General features: G+C 40.1%; 1 protein-coding gene across 1 annotated transcript; it reads left to right on the top strand.

The window, feature by feature from the left end:
- Positions 1 to 4416: 4416 nt before the first annotated feature.
- LOC110105521 (eukaryotic translation initiation factor 3 subunit E-like) lies at positions 4417 to 6123 on the top strand. The gene has a single exon (XM_020835059.2). The coding sequence runs from the start codon at positions 4768 to 4770 to the stop codon at positions 6121 to 6123; it is 1356 nt and encodes a 451-aa protein (XP_020690718.2). The 5' UTR covers positions 4417 to 4767.
- Positions 6124 to 13844: the final 7721 nt, after the last annotated feature.

Here is a 13844-nt window from a genome sequence, read left to right as displayed (position 1 = left end):
TGACGGTCACTCAAGACCCATCAATTTGCCGAGGCGTATTAGAACCATAAGTTTTACTTATTATATCTTACTTGTATTTGATGTATTGGCTCACGGTTGGTTTCTTTGTCTAAGCCGTACATAGCTGAGTCTATATAATAGCTATTATTACTATTTTTTTAAGTTAAAACCCACTCATGGGGCCTACACGTTCATTCAAAAACTCGGTTACAGAGTCCTTAAAAGGCTCCACCAGCTCTCTAGTGCTCAGAAGAGCTACAATCCAAAAAGAGAATAAAAGTCCTACGAGCCGGCGGATCCTTAAACTAAGATTACAAAAATAACCTAATAAAAACGGGCTATGAAGCAACATCACCCAAAAAAGGAGAGACCATTTAATGTTGATAGCTTTCAGCTCCGCTCTCCTGCAAAAAAATCCACTATATAGCAAAATGAAAAATCATAAAATAAAATAACATACCTTTCTCAAAAATCTGCTCCGCTTGTAATAATAGCTGCAAAGAAACCTCAAGAAAAACATAAGTCCAAGAATAGCACGTAACACCATACCAAGCCACCACAAATTAAGAAAAACCCCGCACCACACAACACCCAGCATGTTAAGCCAAAAAACTTGCCAAAAGTCTCTGTAAACAGCCCTGCCCTTACCAACAAAAAGGCCCTCCAAACCCAGCCAAACATCACCGTAACCACCGGCACCAGTATTACAGCCAGCAGCACTCATGAAACCTAGAACACAACCCATGCAAACGAGAAAAACCCCCCAGTTAAAAACGATCAACACCCACACAGGCTCCAGACAGATATCCAACCACAACAATTCCACCACCACAAAAACATATGCCACCACACCCCCCAGATGATAGCACAAAGCTCCCAGAAACACCCAGCGAGTCGCCAAAGAAAAAAAAAACCCCAGTTTAACACCACCACAACCCAGAGACCAAAACACTCACCCATGCCTAAAGCGTGGCATAGCCACCTTATCCAGTAACAGCATACCATTCAAGGATTGATCCAAATTATGAATATCCAACTCCTCATAACCACCAAGGGACGAACCCTTATTGGCTAACCAATCAGCACAGACATTACCTTCCCGGAAAATATGAGTTATATAGATGTTCATCAAAGGCAGTAAATTTTTAACTTTCCTAATAATATAAAAATACTGAGCATTACCTGAGAAATCATCATTCAAAATTTGAACCATATTTAAGGAATCCACTTCGATCCATAACCAATTCAACCCCAATTTTAAACACATTTATAGACCCAAAAGGAGAGCATTTAATTCATCCAAGATAACATCCCCCACTTTCAACGGAGAAGTAAAAGCAGCCAGAGTATCACCAAGATAATCCCTGATGATACCCCTCGCAACCGCCTTATTATTGCCAACCGACCCATCCGTATTTAATTTCACATAAGGGGGTTTGGGTTTGATCCAGTAAACAACTGACTCAGCATTATAAGAGGATAACGTAACCAGATTGATGCCAAACTTCACCGCAAGATCTTTACACCTAGTAAAAGTCTTACAAAAAATAACTTTATAATTATAGAGCTGTAAAACCTTTCTTCTCACATTATTAATAATACTAGAAGCCTCCATCTTAATATTTTCATGCTTAGCCTTATTCCTAGCTTCCCAAATGTACCATAATATGAGAATAGGTAACAAGTTGAAAAAATGACCTTTCACAGGCATAAACCAACTTGTCAACATCGAAATTAAATTATCATTAGTAGAAAAATTCTTACCCGTTAAGCTATTAAAATACAACCACACGTGCTTAGCCACCATGCCGTTACAAAACAAATGATCAATATCTTCACTAAAGGAGCAACATAAACATTTAGAAGCAAGAACAATACCTTTCTTTTGCAACAAATTATCAATCGGAATGAAACCTTTAATGCAACGCCAAACAAAAGTTGAATAAGTTATAGGAAAAGAACTATGCCAAATAGCATAAAAATTTGAGATTTCTCCCCAGCATTCCTAAAGTTCTCCCATATATCACGCAATTAAAATTTACCATTCGAAGAAGCCGAAAAAAGAATTCTGTCATTACAATTAATGTTTAGGGGGATATCAATGATTAAGTTCACTAAGTAAACAGGCAAAAAAACTTTCAACTTCTTCACATCCCACACATTATCCCTAATAGCTAAGATGAATAAGGTACATTTTCCTTCTTCTTGGTATTATACCTGTCTTTTTGTTCTCCGTTTCTCTGTGCTTCTTCAACTGCCACGACACATTTCGCCAACTACCGACCCAGCTCTTGACCTGGCTGGGATTTGACCCCTCCACCAGCTGGATTTGCCGTGTTAATGCCAGTCAATGGGTTACCAAACGTTTGACATTATTTCTTAAATTTTTTGGGGTGTTTTGTTTACACAAAAATAATTAGTACATCATTTTAAAATTTTGTCCTATTTTTGAAGACTAGTCATTACCCATGTCTAGGGCTGCAAATGAACCGAGCCGGGCCAAGTATGTGAGTGTTCATGTTTGTGTTCATTTAATATCAGCTTGTTTAAGTTTGGTTCATGTTTGTTCGAGCTTTATTGTTTGTGTTCATGTTTGGTTCATTTAAATTAATTTTTTTTGGGTTCATTTAAATTAATGAGTGCTCATGTTCGGTTCATGCTCAGTTCATGTTCGTTCGTTTAGTGCTTATCGAGCTTATTCACGAACATATTTAACGATTTTTTTTAACTATGAAACAAACAAGTTCATGAAAATATCTATGAACAAATACATTTATAATAAAAGTATTTGTCTATGTAACAAAGGCAATGATTATTTATAATTATTAATTCTATAATCAAATATTAATTATTTTTATCAAGCTTATTCACGAGTTCAAAATCGAACAAGAATCGAGCTTCTTATCGAGCTTAATGTCGAGCTTGTTCACGAACTTCAAATGATGTTGTTCGCGAAATAAAAATGAGTTGAACGCATTAGTGTTCAAGTTTGTTTATTTGAGAATCGAGTATTTAAAATATTGTTAAAGTTTGTTTGTTTAGTTAATAAAACGATCACAAACGAGCTTTAATCGAATAGAACAACGAGTAGCTCGTCGAACGTTTGATTCGCTTGCAGCCCTAGAAAAACATAATATTCAGAACACAATTTTTGGTGTTTGCCGATACAAATTTTTGAATCATATATTTTCGGACTCTTGGAACTTCGACGTCCGAAAATAGGGGGGCATCTGATACGCCATGTAAAAATTATCTTGATCGGACGCGAATCTCGAGACAAAAAGCTAGTTGGAAACTTCAAAATTTAATTTCGGGAGCATCCGAACTCCGATTTCAGCGGGCTTACAGTCAAACTGAGCGTCTCGGAAATACAAACCCAACGACACCAAGATCGACCATATCCGAGCCCAAATGAGCCCGAATCAAGGGTTCAAAGCACTGTCAGAAGGTTCAAACCGCAATTTGAGTTACCAAACGGTGTTCTACATGCATATGTTGGAAGCAGGGCTTACCATCAACGAAGGCATCCAACGACTCCATGTATGCGAGACTGAGGGTGCATGGGGAATTACAATTCCTTGTATTCGACCTGGCTGGGATTTGACCCCTCCACCAGCTGCCTTTGCTGATTTTGTCACAATTGTGGTCTTTACAGACCGCCAAGGGCATGCCATAGTCACTACTGTTGTTCGATCATGAATGCCATGTAGTGATCACTTTCTTCGTCGTGATTACAATAATCATTTAATAATATGTTTTTTGCAATGATCACAATCTTAGCAATATGTGTCTAAACTAAATTATATTTTCCATCAGTTGATTCAATAGATGTAGCAGGTCAGTTTAATCAATTAAATTTGTGCTCATTGGAAACTCAAATATCAATTAAATTTGTGCTCATTGGAAACTCAAATAAATTTAGTGTCAGATGATTTTTTTATTCAATAAACGTCTAATTTTATAATTTAAAAAAAAATAAAATGAACATTTTTTAATTAGTATCTTAGAATTAAAAGATAAGAAAAAAAAAAGAACCAGTAAAGGATATGTGAGGTACACCCCGTCAAGTACTCCCCCCATTTGTGGATCGCTCTCCACGTCGCAACTTTATCCGTATTGATAACCTTTTTATAAATACCCACAGGATACTCCTCCACTTCCATCACCTACACTAAGCCTTCAATGTAGCCTTCTCGTCTACAATCCCCCTCTCCTTAATTCACTAGATTTTGATCTCCTGCGCAGCACTTCACAGCAATTCACGCCTCAGCCTTCCTAACACAACTATCCAGCCCCTAAGACCCCTGGACATCTCTTTGCCACTTCCATCACCTTCAAGAAAGACTTTTTTTTTTGGGAAAATCAAGAAAGACTTTCAACAGAATGAATACAGCAAAGGTACGCGGCAATTCTATGTGGAATTTATTTCAATTCATTTCATTTATAATTTGAATAGCTACAGTTCTATTTATAGATGCTACGCGATATGGCTGACGTGTAACATGTGGCTGTGAGCTGAGTTTGAATATGTGGCTGTAAATCGTCTGTTATGCAGCTCGTCATTTACAACCTGTTTTGCACATGGGTTGTTACTCCAAAGAAAGCCTCTACCCACCTTACCATCTCTACAGCCTGCCTGTATATTCAAACCTAATCCGTCCTCACCATACATCTCTCCGCAGCCATTCATGTCCACTACTTGCCGCGAGCGTCGCTGGTGAGGTCCTCTATCAGCTCCAGCCGCTTTGAACCCTAGAAACGCTAGCCATGGCGGAGCATGACTTAACCTCTCGCATTGCCCCTCACCTCGACCGCCATCTCGTCTTCCCGCTCCTTGAGTTCCACCGAGAGCGGCAACTTTACGCCAATGAAGAGATCCTCAAAGCCAAGATTGACCTTCTTAGCCAGACCAACATGGTTGATTACGCGATGGACATTCACAAGATCCTTTACCACACCGAGGAAATTCCGCAAGAGATGATGGAAAGGAGGACAGAAGTAGTCGGGAGATTGAAATCCTTAGAGGAGTCTGCGGCGCCGCTGATTTCTTTCCTTCAGAACCCTGCGAACGCCCAGGAGTTGAGACTGGAGAAACTGTACAATCTCCAGATGCTCAATGACCGCTTTCAGATTGGTCAGGAGCAAATTGAAGCTTTATATCAGTATGCCAAGTTCCAATTTGATTGTGGAAACTACTCAGGCGCTGCAGACTACTTGTATCACTATCGAGATTTGTGCACTAATAGTGACAGAAGTTTGAGTGCTCTATGGGGCAAGCTTGCGGCAGAAATTTTGATGCAGAACTGGGCCATTGCTCTTGAAGAACTTAATCGCTTGAAACAAATAATTGACTCAAAGAATTTTGCGTCTCCTCTTTATCAGCTACAAAATAGAATATGGTTGATGCATTGGAGTCTTTTTATCTTTTTCAACCACGAAAATGGAAGAAATGGAATTATCGATCTCTTCTTCCAGGATAGGTACTTAAATGCTATTCAGACAAATGCAAACCATCTCCTACGTTATGTTGCAACTGCTGTCATTGTTAGCAAAAGAAGATGGAATATGATTAAAGAGCTGATCAAAGTTATTCAACAGGAAAACCATGTGTTTAAAGATCCCATTACAGAATTCCTAGAATGCTTATATATAAACCACGACTTTGAAGGTGCACAACACAAGCTTCAGGAGTGTGAGCATGTGATTCTGAATGTATCTGGTCCTTCTCAAGGATTTGATCTCCTCACACCTCATCCTGCCCGTCCATATCCACCGCAGCAATTACGCTCTGGCAGCTTCTTACCCAGTAAGACTTATCATCCTTCCTTAGATACTGCAACAGAAGAACAGCAAACGAAGGCAGGAGATTCCATAGGCTGCTTTGTAGAGATAACTCCAAATTTATGCATGGATGAACCTATGAAACAGGAACAAATAGCAACCATGGACCATCTTTTGGAGGTTTCAAACGCATTGCCACCTCCTCATCTGCAACAAACCAAGGTAAAATCTATTTACAATGACAAGGAGCACTTTTTGCCACCGATACCCTCAACAGTACTAACAGGATATCCAAATATGAATGCAAGCATGGGCATAGGTGGCTTGAATCAAGGGGTATAGGTTTTCCTGCTTACTATGGAGGCCAGGGACAAGGCTAATTTTCAAATGGCATTCTGCCTATGTCAAGCCAACGGCAAAGTTGATCCCAACGACGTTGCGGATGCCAAGTCCGATTCATGTCATCGTCCTATTATTATAACTCTACCATTGTTATTTAATAATGTAACTTGACTGATAACATCCAATTGCTATATCTTCTACATTCTCTTACATTTATAGAATTACAAACTTAAGTTTTGTTTGATACGACTTTTTTAATATTTTTTGAAGCTGCTTTTTAGTAAAAAATATTTAGTTCATACTATTTTTGTTCTAAAAAGTTATTTTAGATAGCAGTGAGAAAGTCGTCTCAAACGAAGCTTTATTTTATGTGCTTTTGTAATCATTTTATCTGGGTTAAACCTCTGAAATTTTTAAATAAAAATTCTGATGTCGATTTCTACTTTTTGTATCTGTGTTGGATATTTATGAAAAGCTAATACCCGAAAATTATATTTCTATCGTAATAAATTTTCTAGCACGCAAAAATTCCAAATCCTAAACATATTTATAAATTTCAAAATAATAATAAAATAAAAGAATTAATTTTTGAATCTTGACATATTTAAAAATTGAATTTTAGAAAGATTCGAATATTAAATGCAAAAACTTAACATACTTCTGATCATTGATGTTTACCGATTACCCTAAGTTTGAGTTCTTTAAACATTTTTAAAAAGAGGGGTGATTGAGACTTTTTAAACTACTGGAGGCATCAACGGATCATGCCGAATGTAATTGGAGTAACTATCTGATGAACGGACAGTAAACAGAGAAATACCAAGGAACAAGAAAGACAGAGATCAAACGAAGAAACCAAGAAATAAGAGATGTATTTCATATCTGTTTACGGTACAGGATGTTGGCTTTCTTGTTTCAGACGAAACGCAGGGAGAGCAGTAAAGAAAAGCAAAATTATTCTTTATTATTCACGTTGAGAAGAGATACAGATACATGTATATATAATGACAACGAAATACATACTAATCCTGTGGTACAGTTTAATAAAGCTAATCCGGTTTAGATGCCGGTCTAGATGGCTGGTTTAACACCCCCTTGCAAACTGATGAGGTGTGAGGCGAGATCAGTTTGTGAGCAAGATGCCGGAATCGAATAATAGATAGTGCTTTTGTAAAGATATCCGCGAGTTGATCCTTGGTGGAGATGTGATGGACTTGAATGGACTTGTTCTTGATACATTCCCGGATGTAGTGGCAATCTACTTCAATGTGTTTGGTTCGGGCATGGAAGACCGGGTTATTAGCAAGAGCGATTGCGGATGTATTGTCACAGAATAGCTGAGTGGGATGGATTTGGGGACGGCCCAGTTCTTGAAGAAGTTGGCGAGTCCAAGTGAGATCGGCTGCGGCGGCGGCCAAAGCGCGATATTCTGCTTCGGTGGACGAGCGGGCAATGGTACTTTGTTTCTTGACACACCAATTCACAGGGGAGCGACCGAGGAAGGTGCAGTATCCCGTAGTTGATTTCCGATCATGTTGGTCGCCGGCCCAGTCCAAATCTACAAAAGAAGTTAAAGTAAAAGAGTTGCCGGAGAGAGGTAAACCGTAGTTTAATGTGCCTTTGATGTAGCGGAGAATGCGTTTAACGGCGTCGAAGTTAATGTCGGTTGGTTGATGCATGAATTGGCAAGCTTTGTTGACGGCATAGGTTATGTCGGGTCGAGTAAGTGTGAGGTACTGGAGGGAGCCTACTAGCTGTCGGTATAATAAAGGATCAAAGAAAGGTTTTGAAATTTGAGGAGAGATGTGAGACTTAGCTGTTATAGGTGTTGCTGTAGGCTTGCAGTTAGTCATTCCAGCGCGTTGAAGGATGCTGGTTGCATACCGACTTTGGTGAAGAAGTAATCCGTCTGGTTGAGGAATTGCAGTGATGCCGAGAAATTGAGATAACTGGCCAAGGTAGCGTGTGTTGAAGCGGTTGTGAAGGTTGCTGAGGAGGGTTTGGACAGCTGCCTTGTTATTACCTGTAACTATAAGATCATCAATGTAAATTAGAAAATAAATTTGAATGTTAGTTTGCTGAAAGATCATTAGGGAGGGGTCGGAGTGGCTAGTGCGGAAGCCTTGGGTGTGAAGGAATCCGGTTAATGTGGCGAACCATTGGCGCGGGGATTGCTTAAGACCGTACAAAGCTTTGTTAAGCTTGCAGACGTGGTTTGGATGAGTAGCGTCGGTGAAGCCAATGGGTTGTTTCATGTAGACGGTTTCGTGTAGAGAGCCATGCAGGAATGCGTTGGAAATATCAAGTTGGTGCATGGGCCAGCGATTATGAAGAGCGAGAAGAATAAGTATGCGGAAGGTGGGAATTTTGGCGACGGGGCTAAAGGTTTCGGTATAGTCGAGACCGAATTCTTGCTTGTAGCCGAGAGCGACGAGTCTGGCCTTGTAGCGAGCGATTGAACCGTCTGAGTTGTACTTTGTTCGAAAGGTCCACTTGCAGCCTAAAACATTTTGATGCGGAGCGGACGGGACGAGCTCCCATGTGCCCTGAGATTGAAGCGCTTGGAATTCTTGGGACATGGCGGAGCGCCAGTGTTCGTGTTGGGCGGCTTGAGTGTAGGAAGTGGGATCTTGTGGGTATAGTTGATGGGTGAGATTAAGGATCTGTTTGGGTTTAAGGTGTCCGGTTTTAGAGCGGGTTATCATCGGATGAGAAGTGACAGTGAGGGTCCGAGAGGGAGGAGAAGTGCCTGGTTGGTCTGTGCTGGAGTTACTGGGTTGTTGAGAGTCCGGGAGTCGAGGTGATGTAGTCCGAGAAACAGAAGTGTGAGTAGGCTGAGATTGGCTAATTTGAGGTGTAGTGTGGGTGGTATTCAGGTGCTGGACTTGAGGAGATAAAAGTGAGGATGGGACTAAGAGCAGTGGCGGGATGTTGGATGAGACGTTAGAGTTTGGAATGGTGGACGAATTTTGATGGTAGGGAAAGATTTGTTCGTTGAAAACAACGTGGCGGGAGGTATAGATGTGATTTGTGTCGGGATCGAGACATAGGTAGCCCTTTTGGTTAGGAGGATATCCGATGAATACGCATGGCTTGGAGAATGATTCAACTTTCGATTTGGCATAGGGCCGTAGCCACGGGTAACATAAGCAGCCGAAGATTTTGAGGTGGTCGTACGAGGGTGATATGCGGAAGAGTGATTCGTAGGGAGTTTTGTTTTCTAGAGTGCGAGTGGGGAGTCTGTTGATGATGTGGATGGCGGTGTGAAGAGCATGAGTTCACAAGGTTTGCGGAGCCTTGGAGTGAATTAGAAGACTCCGAATAGTTTCCAAGATGTGACGATTTTTCCTTTCGGCGATACCGTTTTGGGATGGCGTGTGAGGGCAAGAGTATTGGTGTCGCATTCCGGAGAGTTTGGCTTCTTACCCAGTAAGACTTATCATCCTTCCTTAGATACTGCAACAGAAGAACAACAAACGAAGGCAGGAGATTCCATAGGCTGCTTTGTAGAGATAACTCCAAATTTAAGCATGGATGAACCTATGCAACAGGAACAAATAGCAACCATGGACCATCTTTTGGAGGTTTCAAACGCATTGCCACCTCCTCATCTGCAACAAACCAAGGTAAAATCTATTTACAATGACAAGGAGCACTTTTTGCCACCGATACCCTCAACAGTACTAACAGGATATCCAAATATGAATGCAAGCATGGGCATAGGTGGCTTGAATCAAGGGGTATAGGTTTTCCTGCTTACTATGGAGGCCAGGGACAAGGCTAATTTTCAAATGGCATTCTGCCTATGTCAAGCCAACGGCAAAGTTGATCCCAACGACGTTGCGGATGCCAAGTCCGATTCATGTCATCGTCCTATTATTATAACTCTACCATTGTTATTTAATAATGTAACTTGACTGATAACATCCAATTGCTATATCTTCTACATTCTCTTACATTTATAGAATTACAAACTTAAGTTTTGTTTGATACGACTTTTTTAATATTTTTTGAAGCTGCTTTTTAATAAAAAATATTTAGTTCATAATATTTTTGTACTAAAAAGTTATTTTAGATAGCAGTGAGAAAGTCGTCCCAAACGAAGCCTTATTTTATGTGCTTTTGTAATCATTTTATCTGGGTTAAACCTCTGAAATTTTTAAATAAAAATTCTGATGTCGATTTCTACTTTTTGTATGTGTTAGATATTTATGAAAAGCTAATACCCAAAAATTATATTTCTATGGTAATAAATTTTCTAGCACGCAAAAATTCCAAATCCTAAACATATTTATAAATTTCAAAATAATAATAATATAAAAGAATTAATTTTTGAATCTTGACATATTTAAAAATTGAATTTTAGAAAGATTCGAATATTAAATGCAAAAACTTAACATACTTCTGATCATTGATGTTTACCGATTACCCTAAGTTTGAGTTCTTTAAACATTTTTAAAAAGAGGGGTGATTGAGACTTTTTAAACTACTGGAGGCATCAACGGATCATGCCGAATGTAATTGGAGTAACTATCTGATGAACGGACAGTAAACAGAGAAATACCAAGGAACAAGAAAGACAGAGATCAAACGAAGAAACCAAGAAATAAGAGATGTATTTCATATCTGTTTACGGTACAGGATAGGTGCCAATATATAGACATAGGATGTTACATAAAGTAAGCTAAGCAAATAGAAACCAGACACCTGTCAAGCTATTTAAAAGGCTACACACTTTTATGTTCTAATATTCCCCCGCAAATTGAGGGATCCGGGCCGACTGTCAATTTGTTGAGCCTTAATTGTTGAAATCTTGGAGTGGATAGCGATTTAGTTAATATGTCAGCAACCTGATCAATCGTGCTGATGGGTAGAAGACGAATATTATTGTGCTGAATATGATCCCGTACAAAATTTTGATCAATCTCAATGTGTTTTGTACGAGCGTGGAACACCGGATTATTTGCTAGAGCTATAGCTGATGTGTTGTCGCAATACAAATCCGTTGGTTGATCGGATGGAATACCAAAGTCCTCAAGCAGTCGTCTTAACCAAACAATGTCGGCAGTGAGAGCGGCAAGAGAGCGATATTCAGATTCTGTAGACGATCTCGCAACTGTGTGTTGCTTCTTAACAGTCCATGAGATAAGTGTTTTGCCAAGAAATGAACAATAACCAGAGGTGGATTTGCGAGAAACAGGGTCGCCGGCCCAATCAGCATCTGAATAGGAAGTAAGTACAAAATCAGATTTAGTAATAGGAATACCATAGTTTATTGTACCTTTGATGTATCGCAGTAAACGTTTTAAGAGGTGAACATGCTGAGGAAGTGGTTCATGCATGTGTTGAGACAGTTGATTTATGCTGAAAGCTATATCCGGTCTGGTTAGCGTTAAATATTGCAAAGATCCTGTGATTTTCCTGTAAATAGTAGGATCCGAGAGAAACGGATCAGATGGAAAATTAGCTGGAAGTTTGGTTGGCGAAGGATTTGAGAGCGGATTACAGTCGTTCATATGAGCTTGCTGGAGAATATTTTTGGCATAAAGTGCCTGAGAAAGAAAATAACTATTGTCAGTTTGGTGAATTTTTATGCCAAGAAACTCATGGACGGTTCCCAGCTGTTTGATGTCAAATGTGGTACTCAGTCGATGAAGGATACTGGAGATAACCTGTATATTATTACCAGTGACAAGTATATCATCAACGTAAATCAAAAGAAATATTTGAGTACTATTAGAATTATAAAGCAAAAGAGAGGGATCAACACTGCTATGACGAAACCCAAGGGAGATGAGTTGTGAACTTAAGGTGTTGTACCACTGACGAGAGCCTGCTTTAAGCCGTAGATAGCCTTGTGAAGTTTTCATACATGGCCCGGGTTAGAAGCATCCTCAAAACCTTTGGGTTGAGACATAAGTACTGTTTCATTGAGATCGCCGTGTAAGAATGCGTTAGCTACATCAAGTTGGTGGACGGGCCAATTGTGGTGAATAGCGACCGTAAGAAGAACTCGAATTGTAGGGAGTTTAGCTACCGGACTAAAGGTCTCAGTGTAGTCAAGTCCAAATTCTTGATGATTACCGAGGGCAACAAGACGAGCCTTGTACTTTGCAATGGACCCATCCGAATGAAGTTTCGTGCGATACGTCCACTTGCAGCCTAAAACCGAGGCATTAGGTGGAGGTGGAATCAAACTCCAGGTCCCTCGGCGTTGCAAAGCAAAGAATTCTTCAGCCATTTCCTTACGCCAAGTAGGTTGTTTGATTGCTTCAGCATACGTAGCAGGAGCCTGCTGAATAGTTGAAGTGTTGTGAATATGAGCAAGATTAAGACGGTTAACGGGTTTTAAGGTTCCAGTTTGAGCCCGAGTAATCATGGGATGCGGATGACTACTAGATCCAGATTGCGGGATAGCTGTAGATGGAGGTGAAGGATGATCCGTTGTAAATGCCAAGGATGATTCAAGAGAGGGAAATTCAGGTTGATTTGAGGATACAATCGTTGGCGTGATGTGGGAGTCTTGGGTGTAGGAAGAAGTCACAGAAGTGGGGATAAGCATGAATGGAGAAGGGGTTGGATCAGCGGATGAGCTCGGGGTGAATACAGTGGCAGAGAATGGAAATGAGTTTTCATTGAATTTAGTGTGCCGAGATATAATGATTTGGTTAGTGGCTTTGTTAAGACATCGGTACCCCTTATAGTGATCAGAGTAACCCAAGAACACAGAAGATTTCGCTTTGGGCTGAAATTTATGACGATTGGTAGAGGGAATGAGAGGAAAGCATTCACATCCAAAGATGTGAAGATGACTGTAGTCAGGAGGATGATTATGCAGAAGTTCAAAAGGTGTGAGATATTGAGTGATCGAAGATGGCATACGATTGATAAGGTAGACGGATGTAAGAACTGCTTCGGGCCAATACGAGTAAGGAACCGAGGATGTAGACAACAGTGTCCGAGTCGTTTCAATGATGTGACGGTGTTTACGTTCGGCAACACCATTTTTCTCAGGGGTGTAGGGACACGATAGCTAATGCATGATACCATGACGTTGAAGAAAGTTACGAAGAGTATTATTAACAAACTCGATACCACCATCAGAGCGAAGAATCTTGATTTTCTTTGAAGTATAATTTTCTATAGTGGTTTTAAAAGTAATGAAAATGCTAGTAACCTCCGACTTGTGACGCATGGGAAATAACCAAGAAAAACGAGAAAAATCGTCAACGAAAAGAACATAATAGCGATATCCTTGAGGCGATAAAACTGGGGCAGGACCCCATACATCGGCATGAATCAAGTCTAGAAGAGATTTGCATCTATTATCAGATTTAGGAAATACAATTTTATGAGCTTTAGACTCATTACAAGCAGAGCATTGAACTAACGGTTTTGCAATATGTAAATGAGGATTAGCAAGAGAAATAAAGTGCATAGTGTTGCTGTTGGGATGACCAAGGCGACAGTGTGAGACCTCGTTTCCTTACTGTTCCTCTCTTACTTGGATTTTCCTCCCAGGATCGGCCGGGACGATATTGAGATCGTCCAGGACGATCTGTACTGTTCAAAATACCGTCCTGAGAATAGTTTTGGGAATCGTCTAGGACGATCGATTTTGGTCTGATCGTCCCGGGACGATCTGGCGATCGGCCGGGCCGATCAGCTTTATGATATAAGAAAATCAGCTCATTTTGAGGAGAGAGAAAATCATTTTTAAA

The sequence above is a fragment of the Dendrobium catenatum genome, unplaced genomic scaffold, assembly GCF_001605985.2.
Source record: "Dendrobium catenatum unplaced genomic scaffold, ASM160598v2 fragScaff_scaffold_1432, whole genome shotgun sequence".
Lineage (NCBI taxonomy): Eukaryota > Viridiplantae > Streptophyta > Magnoliopsida > Asparagales > Orchidaceae > Dendrobium > Dendrobium catenatum.
Note: the sequence above shows the minus strand (reverse complement) of the source record. Positions and strands in the feature narration are given on the sequence as shown.